Source organism: Schistocerca serialis, chromosome 2 (assembly GCF_023864345.2).
Source record: "Schistocerca serialis cubense isolate TAMUIC-IGC-003099 chromosome 2, iqSchSeri2.2, whole genome shotgun sequence".
Taxonomy (NCBI): Eukaryota; Metazoa; Arthropoda; class Insecta; order Orthoptera; family Acrididae; genus Schistocerca; species Schistocerca serialis.
This window is the reverse complement of record NC_064639.1, coordinates 454,750,799-454,777,943: the sequence shown is the minus strand read 5'-3', so window position 1 is coordinate 454,777,943 and position 27,145 is coordinate 454,750,799. Positions and strand designations below refer to the sequence as shown.

General features: G+C 38.8%; 1 protein-coding gene across 4 annotated transcripts in view; it reads left to right on the top strand.

Moving 5' to 3' along the window:
* The window catches only part of LOC126457341 (aspartate--tRNA ligase, mitochondrial), a 158,183-nt gene that overhangs the window by 114,873 nt on the left and 16,165 nt on the right, over nucleotides 1–27,145 (top strand). For all 4 annotated transcript variants that reach the window (XM_050093560.1, XM_050093559.1, XM_050093557.1 and 1 more), the window contains 2 exons: nucleotides 855–962; nucleotides 12,913–13,125. In XM_050093560.1, coding sequence (XP_049949517.1) covers nucleotides 855–962; nucleotides 12,913–13,125 — 321 coding nt within the window. The remainder of the gene's footprint in view (nucleotides 1–854; nucleotides 963–12,912; nucleotides 13,126–27,145) is intronic.

Below are 27,145 nucleotides of genomic sequence, written 5' to 3'. Positions count from 1 at the left end.
GTAACCCGGAAGGTGTACACGATCAAAGGCAGAGCCACGTGTGAAAGCACCCATGTGATCTACCAACTGACCTGCCTACACTGTGACGCATTCTATGTGGGAATGACCAGCAACAAACTGTCCATTCGCATGAATGGACACAGGCAGACAGTGTTTGTTGGTAATGAGGATCACCCTGTGGCTAAACATGCCTTGGTGCACGGCCAGCACATCTTGGCACAGTGTTACACGGTCCGGGTTATCTGGATACTTCCCACTAACACCAGCCTATCCGAACTCCAGAGATGGGAACTTGCTCTTCAACATATCCTCTCTTCCCGTTATCCACCAGGCCTCAATCTCCGCTAATTTCAAGTTGCCGCCACTCATACCTCACCTGTCATTCAACAACATCTTTGCCTCTGCACTTCTGCCTCGACTGACATCTCTGCCCAAACTCTTTGTCTTTAAATATGTCTGCTTGTGTCTGTATATGTGTGGATGGATATGTGTGTGTGTGCGAGTGCATACCCGTCCTTTTTTCCCCTTAAGGTAAGTCTTTCCGCTCCCGGGATTGGAATGACTCCTTACCCTCTCCCTTAAAACCCACATCCTTTCGTCTTTCCCTCTCCTTTCCTCTTTCCTGATGAGGCAACAGTTTGTTGCGAAAGCTTGAATTTTGTGTGTATGTTTGTGTTTGTTTGTGCGTCTGTCTACCTGCCAGCACTTTCATTTGGTAAGTCACATCATCTTTGTTTTTAGATATATATTTCCTACGTGGAATGTTTCCCTCTGTTATAACCATATATATATATATTTCTGCATCCAGCAGAGAAAACGAGAGAGATGACATTTATTTACTTATTTGTTGCCAGATCTGTGATGTCACCAAACTCCTATTGAAATATGGACCTACATGGTTCGAAAATAGCAGCTACTCTTCTTCTATGACAGTGAAGGCTCTTGTTTTCCCAAATGTGTCTGTAAGTAACTTGTGTAATATTCATATTATATATTTTTTATATTTATATATTTGAGTTAGAAGAAAAGGCTAGTGTCAATGAACTTGTATTCTGCAGTATAATGTAAATATACACTGAAGAGCAATTGCATTATTGATAATTGTCATGTTGGAGGGGTAGACGTTCAGGGAACGGTTTGAGCTGCCTTTATGAATGGAACAGCTCTCTCTGGTACAGAAGTTATCAGACTTACTGGCTGAGAGGAGGTTAGACATACAATTTAAGAACGTTTGATTGTGGCCACCAAATCAGGATTAAATCCAGGAACATTCTATCTCTGTAGTTAAACAAGCACTGACTTTATCATGATTCACCATGTTGATTGTACACATTAAGCATTCTAAGATAAAACTGATTCAACAGTGTTTGTATCTGTGATTTTTGTAATGTCTTTATATCCCCACATAACTTTTTGCACATATAGATCATTGTATAGAAACCACTATCTTTTTTTTAAAAAGAATGGAATGTGAAATATCTCATCGTTGTCAGTCAGCTAAAGTGTGCTAAAACAATATAGATTTGAGTTTATAAATTAAAAAGAAAAACCTGGGACATCTCTTTTGCTATATAGTTTTGTAAGGTATATAATATCTTGTTCTTAGCTATGGCTACTTGCATTGGCACCTACCACAACACTGTTAACCTTGTCTCAAATGTTTTACATTCTCATAAATATACTGCCTCTGAAGTAAGACATAGGCACAGATAATAAATTAATTCACCTAGTTAATGAAGCTCAAGCTGAAAAACCAGCAGGCATAATCCATATCTCTTCAGGCATGGGGGTTACCTTCATAGTCTCTGATGTTATTGAATGTAGCATAGGTTAAAATTCAGGAGTAAGTAAGAAACACAAATTTTTATGTTTTCTCCAAGAAAATTCCTGCCCCGAGATACAGGCCACCAAAGATGGCATTGCGAACACCGTGCAAATTTTGGAAAAAATTTTAAAATGCTGTATCTGTGTAACAGCTTAGATAGTTTGTTAGTGTTTTTTTATTTGAAAGATAGTTGCTTTATGATTACAATGGTATCCTATGTTTGGACATACCTGTCAAATTTCTTTTACTGGTGCCTTTCAAATTTTTTTTTTATAATTTACAGAAAAAACCTTTTTTCAAAAATGCCTATCCAGAGAAGTTAGGTTTTTTCCTGTTTAGTACCATGTAGTACTATATTCTCTGTAAAGGAGAGCTTCCACTTTTAAGTTGAACAGCTTTTATTTGAAAAAATCATTCTTTTCAACTTTCAAGGGTAATGTGTGTCTTTGCTGAAGTTGTTTCTTATTAATTTCTTTGTTACAATGTTTATTTCTATTGTCTTTGTTGTAGTTTTTTCTTATCACCTTCTTTGTTGCAGTTATTTCTTTTCACCTTCATTGCTGAGATATTTCTTACACTTCATTGTTGTTTCTTGTTAGTTTCTTTGTCATGGTTGTTCATTGGAGGTTTCTGTGTTGTAGTTGTTCAGTGCTAGTTTGTTTACTGAAGAGGATTCTAAGAAATCTGCGGACATCCAGTGAGTCTGTGTTTTTGTGAGGAATTTGCCAGTTGACACAGTTGCAGTGTGTTTTGTGAAAAGGGCTGTTTGGAATGTCTTCTGACTGGGACCACAGGAGAGTGAAGTGTGCTGATGATTTGCATGTCCGTAAAAGAATGATGTATAAGACAAACAAAAAACAGACTTTGTTCAGGTTGGCAATAATGGTTCTCATTTGAAGACTGTTTCAAAGTGAAGATGTTTCCAGTGACGACTTTTTTGTGTCCTAAATGTTTTGACAGAATAACAACAATGATAGTATCTGAACAAGGTGAAGCCTCCCATGGTGCAGATTTTGCATCAGTAGAGGAAGAATTAAATACCCTGAATCTGTCAACTACAGAGGTACGTGTTAATCCTATTAAGAAACTGTGGTCAGTGAAGTTGAGTCATAAGCTCTATGCATCAAGAAAGCACAGAGAAATTACTAAAGCTATGGATGAATACACTACAGCAAAACTGACCACACTCTTCAGAGTAGAAATTTCATCTTCAGAAGAAAAAGAACCAAAGCACTCTTGCACCTATTGCCAGGAATTTTTCACATATCAATTCAGCTGTTGAATATTGTGCATCCTACAGTGAAAAGGTGCCAGTTTTAACTATTATTCCAGAGACATTTTCAAAGAAAACAATTTTGAACCTCATTCCATCAGTATCAATGTATATGGTAGACAAATCAAGAAATGTGAGGTCTGTAAAAGGAGTCTTTGGAAGACCAGATCCCTATTATGATCATCCTGTGGAAGCAGCTAAAGTTTAAATAGTTCAGCCATTTTATCTGGAAGATAAATGGTACTGTTCTTGCCAGAGTGCCAACAAAAATGACACTATAACTGTAACAGTTGAATGTCAAAAAGTTGTGAAAGTGAAGAGGTACAGCACTCACATTATTAAAGGAACTTTTGCAATTTATAAACGCAACTTTACAAATTCACATATTGGAAGATCAAAATATTATGCACTACAACCTAAGTGGGTAATTACACACCCACCTAGAGATGTCCGTTTGTGTGTGTACTGCGCAAATTTTGAACGTGTGTGGTAAGTTTGAAGAACTTACTGGAGCATGTGACATGACACCTTGGTTGGGCGTGTAAAGTCATTAGTAGCCTGTGACGTAAAGTGAGAGACTTGTTTGTTTCAAGAATGTGGTGACTGCCCTGGAAAGGGAGGTCTGTCTTTACAGACACTTGGCCTAGAAGACATATCAGATAACTCTGCAGAAGTTACATATACGACATGGGAGTAAAATAAACTAATTAAGAAAACTGTTGTCTTTGACAGTTTCATTGATGAACTTGGTAAATGGTCAGTGAAAGCAGTAACACATCAGCATCTGAAGAAATTGCAACAACAACAACACATTGCAGAAGTGAAAGGACGTGTACAGGCTGAAGAACTATGTTTAGTGCTTCACTGTGATTTTGCTGAGAACTGGTGTCTGTAATTCTCCCACAAGAAGTACAAGGGTATCGTTGGAGTAATGACAAGGTTTCAATTTTTACAGGAGTGACATATTTTCAAAAAAAGACCACAGGTGATGCAGTTATAAGATGACACAGGATATGACTCAGCACATACTTTGCTAGCAATGCGCAAAATTCTTCAACTGCAAACAGGCAGAGAAGATCATCATTTTTTCTGATGGTGCACCTAGTCATTTTAAAAATCATTACCAACTGTTGAAACTGAGTAAGTTGCTTGTGCTGACTGACTGGGTATAGAGTGCTACTGGTCATAGGAAGGGGCCTTGTGATGGTGTAGGAGTCCCGCTGAAGCACCATACTAAAGAATATAATCTTCCCAGACCAAATACAGCTTTGATTCAGAATGCTGAGGATTTTACAAGAGTCGTGAAATCTTACACATCTATAGCCCTCATTCTTTTGTCCAAAGAGGAAATTGAAGAATTCCGTGAGCAGAAAAAAGAAGAACAGTCCAAACAAACTACTCAATGTGAAAGGAATTCAGAAGAAACATATTTGGACTCAAAGTGATGGACGAACTCATATTGCACCTACTTTAAAGAGCAAGAAAGAAGAAATTTCGTTCATTCGGCCAACACCTCAGAAACAGCAGGATAACGTTCAGATTCACAACCTGGGAAGGGAGATGTTTGTGGCATGTGTATATGACTGTGACTGGTGGATTGCAGAGAACAGACATCAGTTATGAGTTAAATGACATTGTAGTGAACTTTATGCTACCACATGGACCAGCTGCTGGATGTAGGTTTCCAGCTGAAGGACAGCAACAATGCCATCAGTGCTCACTTCCTGTTCACAATGTTTTGAAGATTGTAAGTGCTCCAGTTCCTATTGGTTCAACAGGAGGGCATCACTCTATATCAAAGGAAGATACTGCAGCAGTGGAACACATTTTTAGTTCACTGACTGGCTAATTTCAGTACAAAACTAAGTGCACACAAGTTGTATATTGAAACCTTTAAGTCTTTGGACCTTTTGCATACATTTTGGAACCATTTAAAATGCTTGAAAAATGAGTCTCTTACTCATCTTTCAGAACTAAAATTATGTTAAATAATGATAGGTTTTGATTTTCATGAGCCTGTTATGTGATACTGTGGTAATAGAACAGGTTTTATGTATGTCAAAAGTGGAAGCTCTCCTTTCAGGGAATGTAGAACTAATGGTACCAATCAACTGAAAAAATCACAATTTTATGGATTGGCATTTTTGAAAAAAAAATTATTTCCATAAATTATTAAAAAAAGGTAGTTGAGAGCACTATAGTAAAAGAACTTGGACAGGTAAGTCCAAATGGAGGATTTTTTTGTAATCATAAAGAAATTATCTTTCAAATAAAAAAAACAACAAAATATGTAGAACTGTTCCAGAGATACAGCATTTTAAAATTTTTCCAAAATTTGCATCTTCAAAATTGTACTTGCAGTGTCATCTTTGTAGGGCTGTATCGCAGATCAGAAATTTTTTTGGAGAAAACAAAAAAAAAGTGTTCCTTCCTTCATTTTAACATATGCTAAATTCAGTAACATCCGAGACTATGAAGGTAAGATTTTTTCCTAGCCTGCCTGAATTGATATGGACTATGCCAGCATGAAAAAAGAGGACATTGATAATAGGTCCCTAGATGCATTGTGATATGTCAAAACTGAGGGGAGTGAGATGCTACATAGTGTTTGATTAAATCACAAAAAAAAAACATCGCAATTTTTCGGTAGATAATGGAGGTTGTACAATTTATTTTGTGATAACATGTGACTACTCAAGCTGTTCAAACCATCGCCTCACTATGGTATGTAGAAGCCATCACCCTTTATCAGTTACTCTAAAAACCTTATGTCACAAAGCAGTGAGATTAGTATAACTGTGTGAAGACCACTATTGGTTACTTGAAGTGCCATTCAGTCAGTGTCCATGTAAAAATTTGTTGAAAAGCCTTCTAGTCAGTAGATTCCTATTGCCAGTAAAGTAGAGGGATTCTGAATGGAGCCAATGGTTTGGATGATGAAAAGGGTAGAGGCAATGACAGGCAACTGGAGAGAAGGCAAAGACAAATGAGGTATTAATGAAAGATGAATTCATAATGGAGCCATAGGTTCTGTTTTACAGTCTGTTCCCATTGGGCATTTCAGAGATTTGAGATGGAAATCAAAGATGAGACCTAAACTTAAAGATGCAAAAGTACAAATGTAAACAAAAGATAGGATAACACAGAGAAAAATATTGGAAGGGCGAAGAAACTTAAAGTTAAATAATGAAAAGCAAATATTGATATGCAAGCGTGTGTTGGAGGAGGAGGAGGAGAGGGGGGGAGGGAGAGAGAGAGGATGTCCATGCAGAATATAAATGAAGAAAACAAACTGTGAAAGATGACAATTAAGAAATCAATGTGAGAAAATTAACATAAATTATGACTAAGTATATGGTGAGACGACAGTTTGAAAGCTTGTCGTTACCTCTGGAGTTTGCCATCAGTGGTGTTGAAAGACAAATGCCAAGTACCGAGGTCAGCATTGTTATAATCTGCAATGTGCTCAAGAATTATATGTTGATGTTGTATAAGGCTCATTTTGGCAGGTAGAACTGCCAGTGCTTGACACATGTCACGTATTTGAAGCTCCATTGTGCACAATTGTTTCATTTTACATTGTTGTAATGGAACACATGGTATGTAAGATTCTTATACTTCCCCAATATTTGTGATGGAACAATTATGTCTGTTTGCTAGCCACTGGACCAGGGCTGACATACATAGGGCTACTGAAGACCAAATAGAAAGATTTTCCATTATCTTTATTGTAAAATGATAGGTAACAGCCAAAATATGTTGTCTGTAGGCATTCATTGCTAACTGATAGTTTGGTGGTGTCATGTGGTTGAGAACTGGAGGTTAGATGATGGATTGCACATTCCCACTGGGAAATTTTGACCGGTTTATGAGAATTTTGGATTCCTTACTGTAGTATCACTCAGACAGCAGCAAGCAGTTAGTAATTTGTGGTGACTTCAGTGTAGATTATCTAAAGAATTCTGATAGGAAAAATGATCTGGAAACCTTATTTAGATCTTACATTTTGATGTCAGAATGGAAGACAGTAGGACTGTGATTGATAATGTTTTCTTTGATTAAGCTCAAAGTAAGAAAATAACCGTTCATCCAGTAACAACTGTTCTCTCTAATAATAATGTACAGTTAGTTAGGATAAATAAGACAGTGCCTTGCAGTATTGATACTCCTCAGTGGAAATCAGAATTACTAGTGACTCCAGAACAATGATCTGGGATTAAATTTATAATGAACCAAATGCTGATGTAAAATTAAATCTAGTCCACAACAAATTCATATCATTTTTCTGAAAACAGCTTTCCCCGTAAGATAATCAGGAAGAACATTAAATCACCCATGTAAAAAAGCATGGTTCACAAGAGGGATTAAAGTATCTTTTGAAAGAAAAGGAAAATGTATCTGTTGGCAAGAACGAGTAGAGATTCTGCAGTAGTTGCACACTTTAAAAACTACTAAGAAAAGTTATTGAAAATTCAAAGAACATACACATAATGTCAGAAATCAGTAATTCAGACAGAGAGATATGCCAACCAGCCACAGAAAATGACATCAACACAATTTAATTGAATGGAAGGCCCGTAAATGATGAGTCATAGGTAGCAAATATGTCTAATTTCTTAAATATAGTACAAAGTATACAGACAAACAGTTCAAAAGAAAAATCACAGCAGTATATTGAAAAACAACTAGCAAAACTTCAGTCGCATGAATGTCTAACCAGCTTCTCCTTTTGAAATTAAGAAAATTATGTAGGGGATGACAAAAGTAACTGTTTCAAAGGACTTAACAGTCCAGAATCAGAATACCAATCAGGCAAAATTGCTGTGAGCATTGTGACAACCATCCCACCAATGCATTAGGTTGAAAATACTTATTTGGTAAAACACCATGTACTTCTGCGTGAAGAAGTCTGTAACTGCCCGCTGTACATCCTTGTCTGAAAGGAATTATTCACCCTTAAGGGACCAAAGGTGTGATGATCACGTGGGGAGAGATCAGGACTGTTATAGTGTGGGTGTTAGAGTGTGTCCCACTTGATTTGGCTTAACTTCTGCATTACTGCATTTATGGTATGAGAACCTGCATTATCATGAAACCATCCTGTGTTACACTTTTCTACAATAGTGGTTTTTGACAGACATACTGCCCCAATATACATTTTTCATTATACACCACATTAATCCCTTGCCTACATGTCGTACTTTTATACATTCATTGGAGTCGTGCTACATTGCATGTACACTGCAGCAATGCTGTCGAACGGAAACTTTTTGATTACCCCTTATATATTCCCTCAAAAACAATTTGTTATAAGGACTTGGTGCTTCCAATAGAGTATTAAAGATTTATTCCCATGTAGTAAGACCACTATTATCTGAAATGTGTAACGCATCACTAACTCAAGGCATTTTTCCATAGAGACTTAAATATGCCATTGTTAACCGCCACTTTCAGAAAGCTGATAGAAAAGACGTCGTCAGGAACTACTTACCTGTTTCACTTCTGATGTCATTTTCCAAAATTTTTGAGAAGTTGATGCATTCTAGATTAGTATCTCACCTCAGTGACAATAATATCCTCCAGTTTGGATTACAGAGTAGTTGCTGTATTGGTAATGCTAGTTACATGTTCACTCACCAGATTTTACAAGCATTAAATAACAAAATTGTGCCAGTTGGTATTTTCTGTGACCTAACTAAGGCATTTGTCTGTGTGAATCACATTTTCTCTAAGATAAAGTGAGGTTTTATGGGACTGGCGGTATAGTCAATCTGTGCATAATGTTGTATTTAAGCAAAAGAATGCAGAAAGCTGTTCTTTATAAGCCAACCAATATCAGTAACATAATTCTTACTGGTGAGAAATCAATTATAAGTTTCTCCAAGGCTAAATCTTAGGTCTGCTCTTGTTCTTTATATATGCAAATATATGTAAACAGTCTTCCATTTAATACACAACAAGCAGACCTAGTTAATTTTGCAGATGACACTAGCATTGTAATCTACCCGAAGCATATGTACAGCAACAAAAGAAATTCTAAACAATGTTCTTAGAAATATCATTGACTGGTTTTCTGCAGATTTAAAATTTTAAAAATACACAACATATTCAGTACTGCACATCTAGTGTTCTGCACCAATGAAAAGTGTAATACATGGCGAGGGGATAATAAAAGAGGCTGGAAACTTCAAAATTGTTATTCCATATTGATGAGAATTTAAACTGGAAAAAGCACATTTTGGAACTCCTAAAACAATTGACTTCTGCCACTTTTGCAATTAGAATCAGTGCAAATCTTGGGAATGTTGACAATATTTTGCATATTTTCATTCAATAATGTTGTACAGAATGATGTTATGGGATAGCTCCTCTTAAAGAAAGAAAGTCTTTGTTGCACAAAAGTGTGCTATAAGAATAATACGTGGTGCTCACCCACAACCATCTTGTATACATCTGGTTAACGAGTTCAACTTCGTGAATATTGCTTCACAGTGTTTGTGTTCCCACATGAAGTGTGTTGTAAATAATCGACTGCAGTTCGAAGGAACAAAGACAAACATAATTACAATACCAGAAGAAAAAATAACTTCATTACACCACATTAGGGTCTTTTTAAGCACAAAAAGGATGCACAGTGTTACAACCAACATTTTTGATCATTTATGTGGTGACAAAAATGCCTGACAGACAGTATAGTAAAACTTGAAAATAAACTGAAAAAGTTTCCCCTTACAACTCCTATTCTGTAGAAGAATTTTTATTACTCTAATTGGTGATTTTTTCCCCCATGTAAGTGATCAGCATGTAGGCATATTTACAAATGAATATGATTCATTCCACATCATTATGATTTATTATGCTAATGACCCATGGAAAATGAAACCAACTAACTAACTCCTACAAGTCACACTTCTCTTGTTGATGTGAGTTTGCCAGTGATGATGGGATTGCTCACAAGAGTAAAAGGCATAAATTATGGCATAACAGGGGTTTTCATGTGGCTTTGGAACCATATTGGTTAGACTGGAGAGCTTAATGAATAGCACAGAGCATAATATAAGGAAGGTATATTTTTGCCACAGCAGATTTAATAGATTTACAATTTTGCAGTCATTGTTTCTTTGTTTTACATTTAAATGAACTATCAGGGTCAGAGTCTACTATCCTGATGTGCTGCATACTGCCTACCCCGGTATATTGATAGTGATATGTATGTGTGTTTTTAAACATAGACTGGTTAAAAATTATTGTTAATTTTCCCCAGTCATTTAAGACATCAAAAGTAACAGATTTTATTGCATAGTTATACTTGAAACTATTTTGGATCAAATTTAGTATCACACTTTCGGTAAAACCCATCTGTGATGAAAATTAACATACACAGGTTGTTCAAAAATATTCGCATCAAACCTCTAGGAGAGATGGATGACATCATGGGTACACTTTTGTTACAGACAAAATGTTCACTTACACTTCCTGAAAACACTTTCATTCATATTCCAAAGGCTAATACCTCGTTGATACAACAACTCTCTTCTTTCAATGGCTGTTTGTTTCAGTTCCGTACGATTGTCACATCCTATCCTCTTCCTGATGTCATCCAAATACTTTATCCTAGACTGTCCTCTTCCTTTCTTTCCCAGTTCTTTCCCCTTCAAGAATGTTATTGATGAAAGTGTTGTGTCTGATGACATGTCAAATAATTTTTTTTTTTTTTTTCCATTTCCTTTAGAATCTTCCCTCTTTATTGATTTCCTTCAAGCCCTGCAGGTATTTTTTTCTTTCCATCCAACTCATTCTTTTCATTTTCTGCCATATCCACAATTCTGCAGCTTCAAGTTGGTTACTCTCCAATTTACCCAAAGTCCAACTTTAATTTATGCAGAGCAGTATACTTCATGCAAATGATTTTGCAAAGGATTTTCTGACACATGTATTCATATATTTGCTGCTTAAAATGTTTTTTTGGACATAAATGACTTTATAGCCAGTGCAGCCCTTATCTTCACTTTGAATAAGCGTCCTTTGTCCACTCTGGTTATAATATCGAGATACCAAAGTTGTTTCACCTCATCAGTTCTGATCTCATCAATTTTTGTGTTTGTTTTAATTCCTCCCATCCTTAAATACTCACCAGACCAGTGACAACAAGATGAACTAACAGTACCTACTAACCAGCCATGCTACATACTATCCTCGCTTTTTAAATAATTTGTTAATAATAATAACTGTCCAATTTATTAACACAATACAGACGTATACACATTAAGTAGCATGCAAAAATGTCTGTTATTTCATACATTAAAAAGTTTCAAGTTTTTTCCATAGTAATTAGCATTTCTTTTCAGAGACTAGAGCTACACCATTGTCACTACCAGCACTTGATTTCATCCTCCTCTTCTCCTTGTATTTATGACTTTGACATTACATTTAGCTTATTGTCAAAGCTCCCTGTATATTTGACATAGTCTGGTTTTCGAGTGTTCATTCTCATTACATGTTAAACAGTCATAATTTGTTACTGCTTAGTGGTGTGTTGTATATGCTGTAGTATCCTGAAGCATCCAGTTGCAGTGTTGTTCTTTGTTCTGTCTTTCCAGCCATATCAATTCAGTTATATCTACATTTGCAGGGGGCATTATGTCGATCATTGCCAGTTTCTGATGGGGGCAATTCCACTTATGTTTGTCCACAAGCAAATCTGTAGACTAATGTTTCAACATTTCTACATATAATGCAGTTGTTAGTCAAATTAAAGTGTATTTTGTCGAGTTTTTCATTGCTTGGGAATTTGTCATTGAAGACGATGTACCATTCATATTTCATGGCTGACTTGATGTGAATGTTGTGTACATTTCTGTAGATGATGATCCATTTTGATCGAGGATATTTTTCTTTGACTGAATCACAGTGTACTGTTGATATTGTAAATGTCCTCTGTTGGTAAGTAATTTTGGTTTGCCCATTTTGCTGTTTGTATAACTAAACTCAGAGTAATATTGCCTGATGTGGTGATATACAGACTAATTTCAACTAGGGTTATTCATGGCTTGGTACTTTCTGTTTTATGTTTGAGTACTAGATTTCGGAGTAGGCTTGGATTTGGTTTCTCACTCCTTTCTTTATGTGCTAAATTAAAAGTGTTCGGCATTTATGTCTCGTGCTTAAAAGAAAAGCCTCCTATTGCTAATAGTAGAGTCACCACGTCGAATTGTATTTTAAACACACTTCTTCTCTATAAGAATCAGCAAAAAGCTCATTGGATGTTGTTGGCTGGTGAGTATGAGATAGGAAATATATTACCCTTGTACCATAATGTGTGTCTAAGCAGAAAAGGATATTTTAAAAGTGAATCAGGAACTTAACTTGTCTCGGCATACCATCTTTCATGCAGAGTAGATGACTGGAATGCAGACAACACACACTGCTTACCCACATCGTATAGTGCTTACAACAAACTGCCTCTCAGGAACATAGCCGATACAGAAGGATGGCTAGTGTCATCGTTTCCCCCCATGACTATCTGCCTGTCACTCCTAGATGTTCGATGCAAAGGCTTTGAACCACCGTATACTGTACCTACAACAAATTTTAGAACAGTAATCCACAGTGAATTTATTTATTTATGAGCTGTATGGTGTAACTATGATGGTCTGTTGTGCTGAAATTTTGCGAATAAACAGAAACATAGACATTAGTGAAAAAAACAGTTACTTTGTTACTTCAGTGGTGGTGTCCTCTATTGCAGTGGTGTATTGTTTTTATTTTAATTGTTTTTATGCAGTTAAATTAATAATTTTTCTTTATTTGAAAGGACTATTTATCAGAGAGCATGAGGAGATATTTTAAAAAGTCTTTCGCCGAAAATTATGCTTTAGAAAAGCTGTTCATAATTCCTATTCGGAATAATTCAGAAAACATGTCTCTTATAGAGGACATAAATTCTATGATGAAAGACACAAGGAAAAATCTCCAATTGAAAGATGGAGATCTGTTATACTTGGCTGCTGGTTTGGAAAACCGTGTTGTGAGTATTCTTAATCTTAGAAGTTTTCCTTATGTTTTGACGCAGTGTAACTTTTTTGCCAAATTGGAATGAATAATTTTATTTTGTAGGAATTATTCTCCTTTTAGTAAGTGTGTGTGCTTCTGAAAATTATACTATTGTGAAAAATCAGAAGAAAAATTAGTATCATCTGCACTAAATATGTATGCCATTAATGACCTTACATTGTTTAGTGAAGACAAAATAATGTACCTTGATCATTTGAGCAATAATAGAAGAATGATTCGCTATACACCTCTACTTTAATCCAATCCAAACTTATCTGACCATAACTATTTTCTCTCATTGCTTTTATTTACTGGTTTAAAAACGATAAATTTGATTTTCTTCATTGGACAGTATTTCATCTTAGCTGATGTACTTCAGGCTCTTTTGGGACTAGACTTCCTGCGTGCAGGAAAAGTTGCTTTCATAAGTGGGTGGGCAGTCCAGAGAGTAAAGAATTCTTGTGTGTTAAGAGCATTGGAAGTGTGCCTGCACACATGCTGTACCTCCACAACCAACAGCATTATCACTACCTTATATCCTACTCTCCAGTAGATTAACCCAAGATTAGTCAAGTGGAAATTCACAATAATGCACTGGTCTGTTTCATGTATGATTGTTATGTTTCTTATGTTTTTCTGAAATGAGCAAGAAAATGTGACATTCTGCCAGGTATAACATCACATGTGATACACTTTCTCATTGAAAAGAAGTTTAGCTTCAACTTTCTTTCACCCCTCTCCTCTCCCATCTTCCATTATTCTGCTTTCTTTCCAAGACTACACATCATTAGTCTATGCTCACAGTGAGGCTAACATTTCTTCTTAACGTCACAATTTAATGATATACTATCTTCCTTTTGAATGATGTGAATTCCATTTTAACAGTGTATGGTGTGGGCTTCTTGCCAGGAGACATGAACCACCTTAGCATTCACCTAACCATTCACCTAAATGCAAAAATGCCACAGCCAGTCTGATAGGTGTATCAGATCAACTGCACTTATTTTGACATGTATATTTTACTTGTATTTGAGTGTGGCTTACTTTTATGTCTTGCAAGATAGTTCTATACACATTAGGACACGTAAACAGCTCATTACAAAGAAAACCTTGTGCTATTAAAATCTGTAGGTGAATATAAGAATGTGAAAGAAGCAGCTATTAAAAAAAATGTGTAATTTTGATTGGAAGCAGACCATATGTATGTCATTACTCTTTCTGTCATTTCTTTCTTTTAACTGAAAATTTGAAAAAAAGAGTTAATAAACAATTAAGGCATATTTCATATAGAACAATTTATGCCCTTCTGTATGGAATTCATACCAATCACCTTGTGTGGCATGGGCTGGGTAGTTTTTTAGGTTAGATGGCCTCGGGCAAATACAGAAAGGGCAACAGCCTCAAAGGGTGTGAGGCAAAGTCAGGACATGCGGGGACCAAGCAGCAATCGGTATTGTAACTGTAAACAGTCAAAGCTGCATTGGTAAAGTACCGGAACTTAAAGTGCTGATAGAAAGCACCGAAGCTGAAATTGTTATAGGTATGGAAAGCTGGCTGAAGCCAGAGATAAATTCTGCTGAAATTTTTACAGAGGAGCAGATGGTGTTTAGAAAGGATAGATTGCAGGCAACCGGTGGTGGCGTGTTTGTCGCTGTTAGTAGTAGTTTATCCTGTAGTGAAATAGAAGTGGATAGTTCCTGTGAATTATTATGGGTCGAGGTTATACTCAACAAACGACCTAGGTTAATAATTGGCTCCCGACTCAGCAGCATTAGTGGCAGAACAACTGAGAGAAAATCTGGAATACATTTCACATAAATTTCCTCAGCATGTTATGGTCTTAGGTGGAGATTTCAATTTACCAGATATAGACTGGAACACTCAGATGTTTAGGATGGGTGGAAGGAACAGAGCATCTTGTGACATTATACTGAGTGCACTATCCGAAAATTACCTCGAGCAATTAAACAGAGAACCGACTCTTGGAGATAACATCTTGGACCTACTGATAACAAACAGACCCGAACTTTTCGACACTGTATTCCCAGAACAGGGAATCGGCGATCATAAGGCTGTTGCATCATCCCTGAATATGGATGTAAATAGGAATATAAAAAAAGCGAGGAAGGTTTATCTGTTTAGCAAGAGTAATAGGAGGCAGATTTCAGACTACCTAACAGATCAAAACGAAAATTTCTGTTTCGATACTGACAATGTTGAGTGTTTATGGAAAAAGTTCAAGGCAATCGTAAAATGCGTTTTAAACAGGTACGTGCCGAGTAAAACTGTGAGGGATGGGAAAAACCCACCGTGGTTCAACAACAAAGTTAGGAAACTACTGCGAAAGCATAGAGAGCTTCACTGCAAGTTTAAACGCAGCCAAAACCTCTCAGACAAACAGAAGCTAAACGATGTCAAAGTTAGCGTAAGGAAGGGTATGCATGAAGCGTTCAGTGGATTCGAAAGTAAAATTCTATGTACCAACTTGACAGAAAATCCTAGGAAGTTCTGGTCTTACGTTAAATCAGTAAGTGGCTCGAAACAGCAAATCCAGACACTCCGGGATGATGTGGTGGCATTGAAACAGAGGCTGACACGTGTAAAGTTGAAATACTAAACACCTTTTTCCAAAGCTCTTTCACAGAGAAAGACCACACTGCAGTCCCTTCACTAAATCCTCGCACGAACAAAAAAATGGCTGACATCAAAATGAGTGTCCAAGGAATAGAAAAGCAACTGAAATCACTCAACAGAGGAAAGTCCACTGGACCCGATGGGATACCAATTTGATTCTACACCGAGTACGCGAAAGAACTTGCTGCCCTTCTAACAGCCGTGTACCGCAAGTCTCTAGAGGAACAGAAGGTTCCAAATGATTAGAAAAGAGCACAGGTAGTCCCAGTCTTCAAGAAGGGTCGTCGAGCAGATGCGCAAAACTATAGACCTATATCTCTGATGTCGATCTGTTGTAGAATTTTAGAACATGTTTTTTGCTCGTGTGTCATATCGTTTCTGGAAACCCAGAATCTACTCTGTAGGAATCAACATGGATTCCGGAAACAGCGATTGTGTGAGACCCAACTCGCTTTATTTGTTCATGAGATCCAGAAAATATTAGATACAGGCTCCCAGGTAGATGCCATATGCAGCACTGTGGAGCTAAAAGGTTTGGAACCATTTAAAGGATAACACATGTTTGCAGGGGACAAGGGGAGGAGCAGTGTTGTCTCGTGTTGTCTAAAGCATTTGATTTTTGAGATTCTTTTTCATATATCATCACCCTCAGGCTTCTAGAGAAGAATGGTTGGATGTCCATGTTCGAAATGTACGAGAAACGAACCCTACATTATATGAAGAGTCATGGATGCCAACCATTTAGCACCTGATAGTTTTACAGTACTTCTAGCTCTTTTCATGGATGGTCACGGCAGTAGCACGTGAACTTTTGACCAGCTTTACCGGCTTTGAGATACTTGTTTACAGGCTCTGTGCGTAATAACATTGGGGGGGGGGGGGGGGGGGGGCACAGTGGTCATAATGATGTTTTGGCTTATCTGTGTATAAACATTCATAATTAATCAACGCATGTCAAAACAGGCAATATAATGGAAGTCAATATCCTTTTTAGTACCTTGGCTTGTAACCCAGGAGAGTTAAAACATAAGATCACAAAACCTGCAGCTGTCTAAATTTCCATTTTTATTTTATTTTTGTTACCAGTTTCAGTGTTACACTATGCCATTTTGGGTCCCCCTTGACCTATGTGTAGGAAGAATCCCACTTGCTGTACAATTGAAATTGGCGCCAACATACAGACACGTATCTGTAGACTTTTTTTTTTTTTTTTAACACAGTGGTCCCTTCAATCATTACTTGCAGGCTCAGAAGTCAACATTCTAATGGTTACACTGGTTGTTAATGTACCAGCATTTCACATTTGCAATGGCTTATCTCACACTTACGTTAACCTGTGATTTTGCAGTGTTAACCACTTAAATATGTTACCTAGACAAATTTATTTGTGATTTTTTTTTTTTTTTTTTTTTTTTTTTTTTTTTTTTTTTTTTTTTTTTATCACAGTATTATGTACAGGGAATACAACTGTGGACATTATATGATACCTGCAATCTCCACATGTTTCCCTTTTTATTTCCTTTCCAGTTGGTACACTCTGAACCCATGCATGACCTTCTTTTGTTTTATCACTCTTCCCTTCCACAGTTCAGGGCTTCGTTTCTGCTTTAGGAATTCATATAAATCATCTCCGGACATGTCTGATGGTTCCGTGACCGAAGTCATTTTCAAATCTCATACCGGATTACTGCAAACCAAAAGATGCAGAATTGGTGAAAATAACAACTATAGTAATAAATTATATGTCCCAGAAACACCACCTCAATCAGTGATTTGACGAAAAAAATTGTCAAAATTTTCATTGACAAATTAAGAGTTAGAAATAGGAAGTGGGGTAGCAGATTGACCAGTACAAGATGCAGTTTTCTAAGAAAACAGATTTAATTGCATGAAAGAAATTAGAGTGGTTAAGAAAAACTTAATTAGCTTCAAATAACTTGTGTAACATTGGCTGTTGGAAGACTACAGAAAGAAGTCGCTAAATTCAGTTATGTTCATTGGATCATAACTGATGAATGCTCAATAACTTTGTTTTTTTAAAGAGATGGGGCCCCTCCACGCCCGCACCAACGTGGTGACCAAACCAAAAGTTCTACTGTCACCTCCGTAAACATGTTAGTTGTCTAGTATGTGGATCACAGGATGCTGGGCTGTGATGTTGTCCGTGCGTCTGGGTAAGGCTACGCATTAACACGGTCCATCAGGTGATAGATAGTGGACGAAACGCGAGTGAGGGTAGCGATTTGAAGAGCAGAGGAAAAAAAGTGCCATGGCTCGTGCCGTGGGAAAAAAACCTCTGCGACAGTGGGATGGGTAGTAAGAGCAGTAGTGGCTTACTAGCTGCGATAGTTTATGCAAGGTTGGATTTGTTAGTATAGGTATCATGCATCATTACCATGACAAGCGATGGCGATGTGTCCCAGTTGTTGCTGCTTCTGCATTCCTGGAACAATCAAGATCGTTATACAGTAGTGGGAGATCGGCCATAGATCATCTCACTGTGTGGGGGATGTGTGGAGCTTGTTTGCATGCAGTGTACGGTACGGCTTCCCTGTGTGGTGCCAGTTATTCGGCAGTGTACTCCAATCCAGCTGGATATCCAGTAATGGGTCTGATTAACAGGGGCTCGCCTGTGCCGTTATGTTTGCGTATGCTTGGCCATAGATGTTATGTCCTTACAAGTATGTCTTTTGGTCTTTTATGTTTCCATCTATGGTTGTGGTCGTAGTTCCCCAGATTCAGAATAAACGGGTTCTGCGAATGTCTGGAGTTTCTGTATAGTCTTGTGGTGAGTTTGTGGATTACCTCCCTGAGAGTCTCAAGTCGGTATTCCCGGTGAAGGTCCGCGATGCGTGTGTATCGTGGAGCATTGCTTATGATTTTGAGTACTTTGTTTTGTATGAGCTGCAGACGGCGCAGACGTGTAGGCGCATCGTATCCCCAGACAGGAGCTGCGTACGTCATCAGGGGTCGGATAAGTGTCATGTACATGGACCTCGACACCCTTCTGTTTAGTGTGCTATGCCTGTTGAGCATAGGATAGAGCTGTTTGAGCCTCGCGCTAGCTCGGTTGGTCATGTGTTGTATGTGGTCCCCCCAGAGTAATTTCCGGTCCAGCCAGACACCGAGGTATTTGACTTTCTCACGGAAACGTATTGGGCGTGCATATAGAGTTATTGGTCTGCAGTAGCGGTGTTTGCGCAGTTGCTTCGGTCTTCTAGTGAACAGAACAGCTTCGCACTTGTCGACGTTTACTCTAACACGCCATTTCTCCAACCAAGGCTCGGCCACTCTGAGTGCAGTCTGTAGGCGTGACGTAATGTTTGATGGTTTCCAATCTTGCGCAAGGATGGCTGTGTCATCCGCGTAGATTGCCATCATTGTGTTGTGTGTGGTTGGGAGATTGTTTATGTAGAGGTTAAACAGCAGGGGCCCTAGGATGCTTCCCTGGGGTACTCCCGCGTGTATACCGTGTTGTGTTGATTGTTTTCCCTGCACGTCAGTGTTGAAACTCCTGTGTGTGAGATATGAGTGTATTAGACGCAGCAGCCCGTCAGGGAATCCCGCGTCGCTGAGTTTGCGGATGAGGCCGTTGTGCCATAGACGGTCGAAAGCCTTTTCGATGTCCAGGAACACTGCCCCTGTAGCTTTGTTTATGTTGAAGCCATGTGTTATATGTTCAACGACCCGTAGGAGTTGTTGTGTTGTGGAGTGGTGATTCCTGAAGCCGAATTGCTCCGGTCTCAGGATGTCATTTGTTATGGAGTGCCTAGTGATGCGTTTGAGAATCACCTTCTCAACAATCTTACTGAGCGAACTCAGAAGGCTGATGGGTCGGTAATTTTGTGGGAGGCTGTGGTCTTTCCCCGGCTTCCTGAACATCAGGACCTTGGCCGTCTTCCAAAAGGCGGGGATGTGTTGGTGTTTTAGTATGGCATTCGTTATGTGTGTTAGGTACTCAGTTGCTTTATCCGTGAACTCCTGGAGGACACGGTTTTGAATGCCATCATGACCAGGGGCTTTCCTAGCAGCGGAATGCATTATAGCCCAGGAGACTTCGGCTGTGCTAGCATGTCGAATGTCGTCGCGCGATGGTTGGGCTAGAATGCGTGTAACCTCTTGGTCAGTAGCAAGTGTGAACACTGGATCTGATGGTACCAGGTTCGGTGTGAATGACGCTGCGAGTGTTCGAGCCATTAGTTCTGCTTTCTCTTCCGCTGAGTATGCAGGACCGTCAGGCCCTTGAAGCGTTGGGGTGTATATTTTCTCCCTGGCGAAGTGTCGGGCTAGCTGCCACACGCCAGGTCGTGCGGTGTCCAGCCCTTCGAGTTTTTGATTCCACTGTTGTGTTCTATGTGTTTGTATTTTATCGTGTATGATGCCCTGTAGTCTGTTAATGTGCCGTTTGAAGTACGGACGCCTGGTGCGCTGCCATTGTCTCCTGGGGCGATTCCTCATTGAGATTAGGCCCAGGATTTCCTGGGGCAGGGCCGCAGTGTGTTGTTGTGAGGTGCGATCAGGTATGGTGCCTGCCATTGCGTCCCGGACGGCGTTAGTGAGGGTTTCCACTGCCTCGTCAATTTGTCCTGTTTCGTTAATTTCGTGTATAGGTGGGATGTGGCTATCAAGCGTTTGCTTGAACAATGTCCAATTCGCACGCCCGTAGTCCAACATCTTGCGTTGTTCTGTGTGCTGCAGTGTTTCCTCAATGTATAGTATTACAGGTTGGTGGTTTGAGGGCAGATCGTTTTCAACGGCAACGTTGAGTGTCGCTGTAATGCCCTTGATGAGGGCCATGTCTATCACGTCTGGCCTGTGTCCCCTCTGATAGGGAATGTGCGTCGGTTCAGTCGGCGCTAGTATAATGTAGTTTCTACCTAGCGAATGTTCGTACAGTTTTTTGCCGTTGGGATTTCGTATGCGTGAATTCCATTCTGGGTGTTTTGCGTTCAGATCTCCAGCGACTATTACTCGCGGTGAAATGCTGAGTAATGTGCTGATATCGCGTGTTGAGATGCCTACAGGGCTGTTGTATACCGATATCAGCGTGGTGTAGGCTCCGTTGAACTTGACTCTGACGGCCGTAGCCTCAATTTTTTCCAGTTCAGGGAGCTCTATGTTTGTGTGCTCAATGTTTTTGTGTATGACGATTGCAGTTCCACCTGCCACGGCGTCGCCTGGTCGGTCGGTACGATAGACACAATAGCCAGGAAAGTTTAATTGCTTGTGTGGTTTAAGTTTAGTCTCGCTCAGTAGCGCGACAAGGATTCCCTTGCGCTCCATGAACGCAGCAAATTCTGCCCTTTTGTTGTGGATCGAGTCTGCATTCCAGAACAGGATCCGTGATAGTGTATGCGGGTCTGCGTTATGGGCCGGGTGTGGTGTATTATTCATGTAAGAGTGTGAAAGAGTGTTGTGATGGCAGTGTGTATGACAGCCCAGTATAGCCCGGGTTCGGCGCTCATCATGAGCTGGGTGGATGGCAAAATGGTGAATTTAGTAATTTAGACATTGTTGTCATTGGAGACCTATTTCAATTGTAGCCTGTCCTTGGCTCATTGATTTTCAAGCGGCCAAAGTCTTACGAGCATACTTTTCATCTGCGGCATCTCTTCAATTTCATGGAACTCCATCAAAGTACATGACATCAAAATAATGTCTTCATTGAATTGCGTTATTGACTTCGTGATGGCAACTTCACTGCTGTTGAATGGATGTCCTATATGGCTGAGTTATATATGAACTTCATTCAGTGACAGATGCATATGGGGGGGGGGGGGGGGGGGAGGTGCGACTCCCCCCCACCCCCCACCCCTCCGCTTGCGGGGCTGCCCGCATTGCCACCTGCACCAGGCCACCCGCATTGCCACCTACACTGCCCCTGTCAGTCAGCCTGCACGCTATTCTTTCATCAGTCGTCTCGACGGAATAAAGTTATCGAGTATGACATATTGGAAAACTACTGTTTTTATTTCAACACTGGACCATGTTACGACTGACTTGAGAGAATGTTTCACGGAAGAAAATATTTATAATTTAAAATTCAACATATTTTTGCCCTCACAACTACTGAAACACAACGGTAATGATCTGACTCATAAATTGAATCAGTGCTTAACTAACCTACCATTCTTTGAAGAAGAATCACTCATTGTGATTAAAAAGAGATTAATGGGAGAGAGTCTTCAGTACAAGCAAACAAGCATAATCACCCTTAATGATCGTGGTTCTGTTATACAAGCACTGACTGTTTACCCTAGATCTGACTATCCTATTTTGCACGTGCTGTACAAAATACTTGCTTATCTACCCGCATCTATTACTACAGTAGAAAGAAGTTTTTAAACACTGCACCATACAGAGACATGGCTGAGGTCGACAATGATTGTCCTATTGACGATGTAATTAACCAATTTGCCAGCAAGAATAGGTGCATAGAATTCCTCATTTAAGGAAGAGAACCACAAGTGTAATTTTTTTGTATCATAAGATGGCATTGTCTTGTATATGTGTATAATCAGTTTAAATAAAACTTTCTTAAACTTTGCATGTGACTTGATTATTTTTTATTATGGTAAAAGTAAAGATAGTACAGGATACCTTTAGCGTCCCCTCCTTGAGGTTTTTCTGTATCTGCCACTGTCTTCATTTGAGATTGGAGAGTGTGACTCAGCTTCATATACAGGGCGTTTCAAAAAGAAAGAGCAGATTTCAAACATTTATTTCTCAAAAACTACAAATGATAGAAACACGATTCCAACGGTCCTTCACTCAATATGAGTACCAAATGTTACACAACAAATATCAAAACTGTACCTCAATATGAGCACCATTTGTTACACGACAAATATCAAACCGGTATCTCATTTCTTGCCACACACGACGCAACTGGTCTTTAGTTACCGAATTCACGGCCGCAACAATTCGATGTCGTACCTCTTGAAGAGTAGCGGGCATAGGTGGGACATAAACACAGTCCTTTATGTACCCCCACAAATAAAAATCGCAGGGAGTAAGGTCTGGTGACCTGGGAGGCCACAGACGATGACATTGATCTTGTGCTCCTGCTCTTCCAATCCACCGTCCTGGAATGGTGTTATTTAGGTACCGTCGTACAGGTTCAGAGAAGTGTGGTGGGGCGCCATCTTGCATGAAGATGAAGTGATTTGAATCTTCCTGAAGTTGAGGAAATAGCCAGTTTTCTAACATGTCCAGGTAAATGGTTCCTGTGATAGTTTTCTCCATGAAAAAGAAAGGTCCATAAACTTTGTTTACCGAAATTGCACAAAAGACGTTAACCTTTGGTGAGTCTCTTTCATGTTGAATAACGTCCCTCGGAGTTTCACTCGCCCAAATTCGTACGTTATGCCGATTAACTTTACCAGAAATGTGAAACGTTGATTCATCTGAAAAAATTAATCGTTCGGCAAAATTGTCCTCTTCCATGTCCTGTAGAATTGCAGTTGAAAATTCGAACCTTTTGTTGTGGTCGTCAGGACGCAATGCTTGCAATAACTGCAGTTTGTACGGCTTCATGTGCAGACGGTTACTCAGAACGCGCCATACCGTTGTTTTAGACATGTTTAGTTCGTGACTTGCCCGTGCCGTGGATTTTCTAGGGCTCCTTTCGTAAGCTGCACGGACACGCTCGACATTTTCATCCGAAGTGCGTGGACGACCCGTGCTTTTTCGCTTGCAGATGCAACCATCTTCTACGAATCTGTGATGCCACTCATAAATTTGCTTATGACGAGGCGGCTGTTTGTTGAATTGACGGCGGAATGCACGTTGCACACCAACAATGGACTCTAACTTTGCAAATTGCAGCACACAAAATGATCGTTCCTGTGGTGTCGTCGCCATTTTCCTACAAACAAACGCCAGCGCCACTGCGGATTTGCATGGAACTTATGCGCGGACCATTGAAAAACTTTGAACCTTTCTCTGACAAGAAACGTTTGAATTGTGTTTCTATCATTTGTAGTTTTTGAGAAATAAATGTTTGAAATCTGCTCTTTCTTTTTGAAACGCCCTGTATATCCAAAAAATTCACAGTACATTGCTTGGAACCAGCAGAGGCTTGCCGAACTGACAAGTTTATAAGGATTTGGCCAATGACTATGGTGGACTTGCTGATGAAACCATTATTGCAGTCTACGCTTGAAGTATGTTGAGTGTAAACATTTCAGTTAGTGCTGGTCTTATTAATGGGTCACTGGGTGAAATTGTTGAAATTTGTTGGATGCATCAAGATCAGTTGCACAAAGGTCAGTTCTTGTTAACTTCTACAATCCTTTCAAAATTTGTACTAATGATGAACATTTTTATGCTATTCAGTCAATAGCTGTTGATTACGATGACAAATTCAACATCAAAATTCAGTGAATTCAGTTGCTTTTGACTTTGAGCTGTGTGATAACTGCTCACAAGTCACAAATTCTTACTTTGTCTTCAGGTGTGAGCTCCCTTGGGCAGACAAATATTTGTTGCTGGCCAAGTATGTGTGATTTTGAGCTGATTTCGAACCTTAGATCCTTTGTTCCATTTTGAAGATCAACTATGCCTTGCAGGAAGTTGTCGAAGAGTGAGTGTGTTTGAGAAGCAATCCACCATATGATGCAGAGCAGCACTTTAGAGCAGAAGCAGTTCCTGCATCTACGATTGAACTGCTCTTTGACTGTGACAGCATTGCGGGCATCAAGGTGTACCATCTCAAGCTGAAGCAGTTATCACAAGACCACTTGTCATCGCATTAGAAATTGCAAATTTATTTCATATAAAAAAATCAAATAAATATCAAATCACAGAATACACTGAAACTTCTCTGCATTCTCTTGATTCATATACTCTCAGTATTAACAGAATATTGATTAGTATTTAAATAATTGTATTTTATGCTTTCTGAAGAAAAGTAAAAAATAAAAAAAACCTGAAAAAAGGCCAAATGTTTTGTGAAAGCATTAGTGTAAAAGCAACAAATAAACTAGATTAGAAGAACATTTGACATGCCTCTGAATGATACTCAAGATCATATACACCAAATGAAAATTTAATATTCAGTTTTTAACTTATAATCTTAGAATCTTAAAAGTTACTAGAAGATATTCGTCTGGTCTATTACATACATCATGCAGTCCGCTGTTATGTGGCCTTGACAGTTACTATCATCCATGCCGAAAGGTATAAAAAAGATTCCAAAAGTTTTTCAGCCACAAAAATGTTTCAATAGAGAATCCTTCAAATACTAGGAAAGAGAACGCGTGTGGTGAAAGAATTAGTAATGTCTCCTTACAAGTTTTATTGTCATAATTGTTATTGCTTGCTCACTTTTCCTGATAAAAAGAGTATAGATTTAGAGCATCATTCAAAGACCCATGAACTGTTTTTCTAATCTATTTTATTTCTTGCTTTTAGTTAAATTATTTCATTAAGCACTTCAGTGTTTCAATTTTTTTTCCAACATATTTTTGTCAGAGGTATGAACGAAGGCTTCTAATTTTCTTCAGGTTTGCTTTGTTGTTTCCAGCTTGTAAATAGTTGTGAGAAATTTTATACAGTCATTTAGTTCCAGTATGTCTTTATAATTCTCTGAATTAATGTGGTATAAACAAGAAAATGCTCAATATGCTTTTCAAATTCAAAGTGTTTTCTCATTATACCACTTGAACAAAGTGTTAATGTACATGAAAAATTCAATATTCTTAATACTAAGATAAAGTAAAACAAAGCACATTGTGGAGAGAACTGCAGATATGTTCTGCATGACTGCTACAAATGTGTCCCCATCTTGGACGGGGAGACTCCCTCACCTTTGCATGGGCCACCATATGCACAAATCGGCGGCCAATGCAAGAAAACCAGACACATGTGTGGCGTTACAAAGTTGCATGCACCCCCCTTGCTCTTTGTACAGTGCTGTCACAGCCTTATGATCACTGATACCTTCCTGTACGTTAACTGATTCAGTAAGTTCAGGTCTCTTTGCTGCCAGGAGGTCTAAGACGTTACCATCACGAGTTGGTTCTCTAACTATCTGCTCAAGGTAATTTTTGGGCAAGACATCCAGACAGCTAGTGCACACAGGAAGTTGCATAGGTGTGAATGCGCATTGACAAGGAATGGAGTGATATAACTGAATATTGTAACTGATTATGTTGTCTTGTGTTTAGGACTGTTTCATTTACGTGCTTCATGAGATAATCATTAAATCTTCATTTCCCCTCATATAGCTAGACATTTTTTGTTGTTTAACTCTTTTGTATTATCAAGTCCACTGTTGGAAGAAACATCAAATATGCTTAAGTATCAGTAATGCCAGGAAATCAAAGTTATACATACTGTGAGGAAGATAGAAAGCTACACACAGTAAATGACATAGAAAACGTGTAAAATTATGGTGAGTTAATGAACAGTCAACGCATGATGAATATTATGCAGTTCTGAATTAAGGCACCCTGTCTTATGGTAACTCCTGATTTTTCACTTACCATCAAATTTATGGAATTTACACAGTACGTAAACTGATTGTTGTAGAGCCCTTCAGACAGAACTTGCAGAATATCATCAGTAATTTTCCTGATCATGCCATTGTAATAGGGGGTGACTTCAAATTGCCAGGTATAGATTGGCAGTGTTCTGCCATAAAACTGATGCCAGAGACAGGGATTTGTGTGGCATTGTTCTGGATGTCTTGCCCAAAAATTACCTTGAGCAGATAGTTAGAGAACCAACTCGTGATGGTAACGTCTTAGACCTCCTGGCAACAACCTGAACTTACTGAATCAGTTAAGGTAGAGGAAGGTATCAGTGATCATAAGGCTGTGACAGCATTTATGATGATGGGTCCTACAAGGAATGTTAAGAAAGGTAGGGAGATATATTTGGTCAGCAAGGGTGACAGGATACAAATTTCAGAATATCTCAGTGGTCAACATCAAATATTTGGTGATGATGACAAAAATGTGGAGAACAAATGGAAAAAATTCAAAGGCATCATTCAATATGTCCTAGACAAGTATGTTCCAAATAAGTTTTTAAGGGATGGGAAATATCCACCATGGTTTAATGGCACTGTTAGAAAAGCACTACATAAGCAAAGAGCACTTCATCTCAGATTCAAGAGGAGTAAAAACCTAGCTGACAAACTAAAGCTGAATCAAGTGAAAATGAGTGTAAGGAGAGCAATGAGAGAAGCATTCAATGATTTTCAAAGTAAGACATTGTCAACCGACCTGAGTAAAAACCCTAAGAGATTATGGTAATTTGTAAAATCAGTAAGTGGGTCAAAATCATCTATTCATTCTCCCAGTGACCACACCAGTATTGAAACAGAAGATAGCAGGGAGAAGGCCGAAATACTG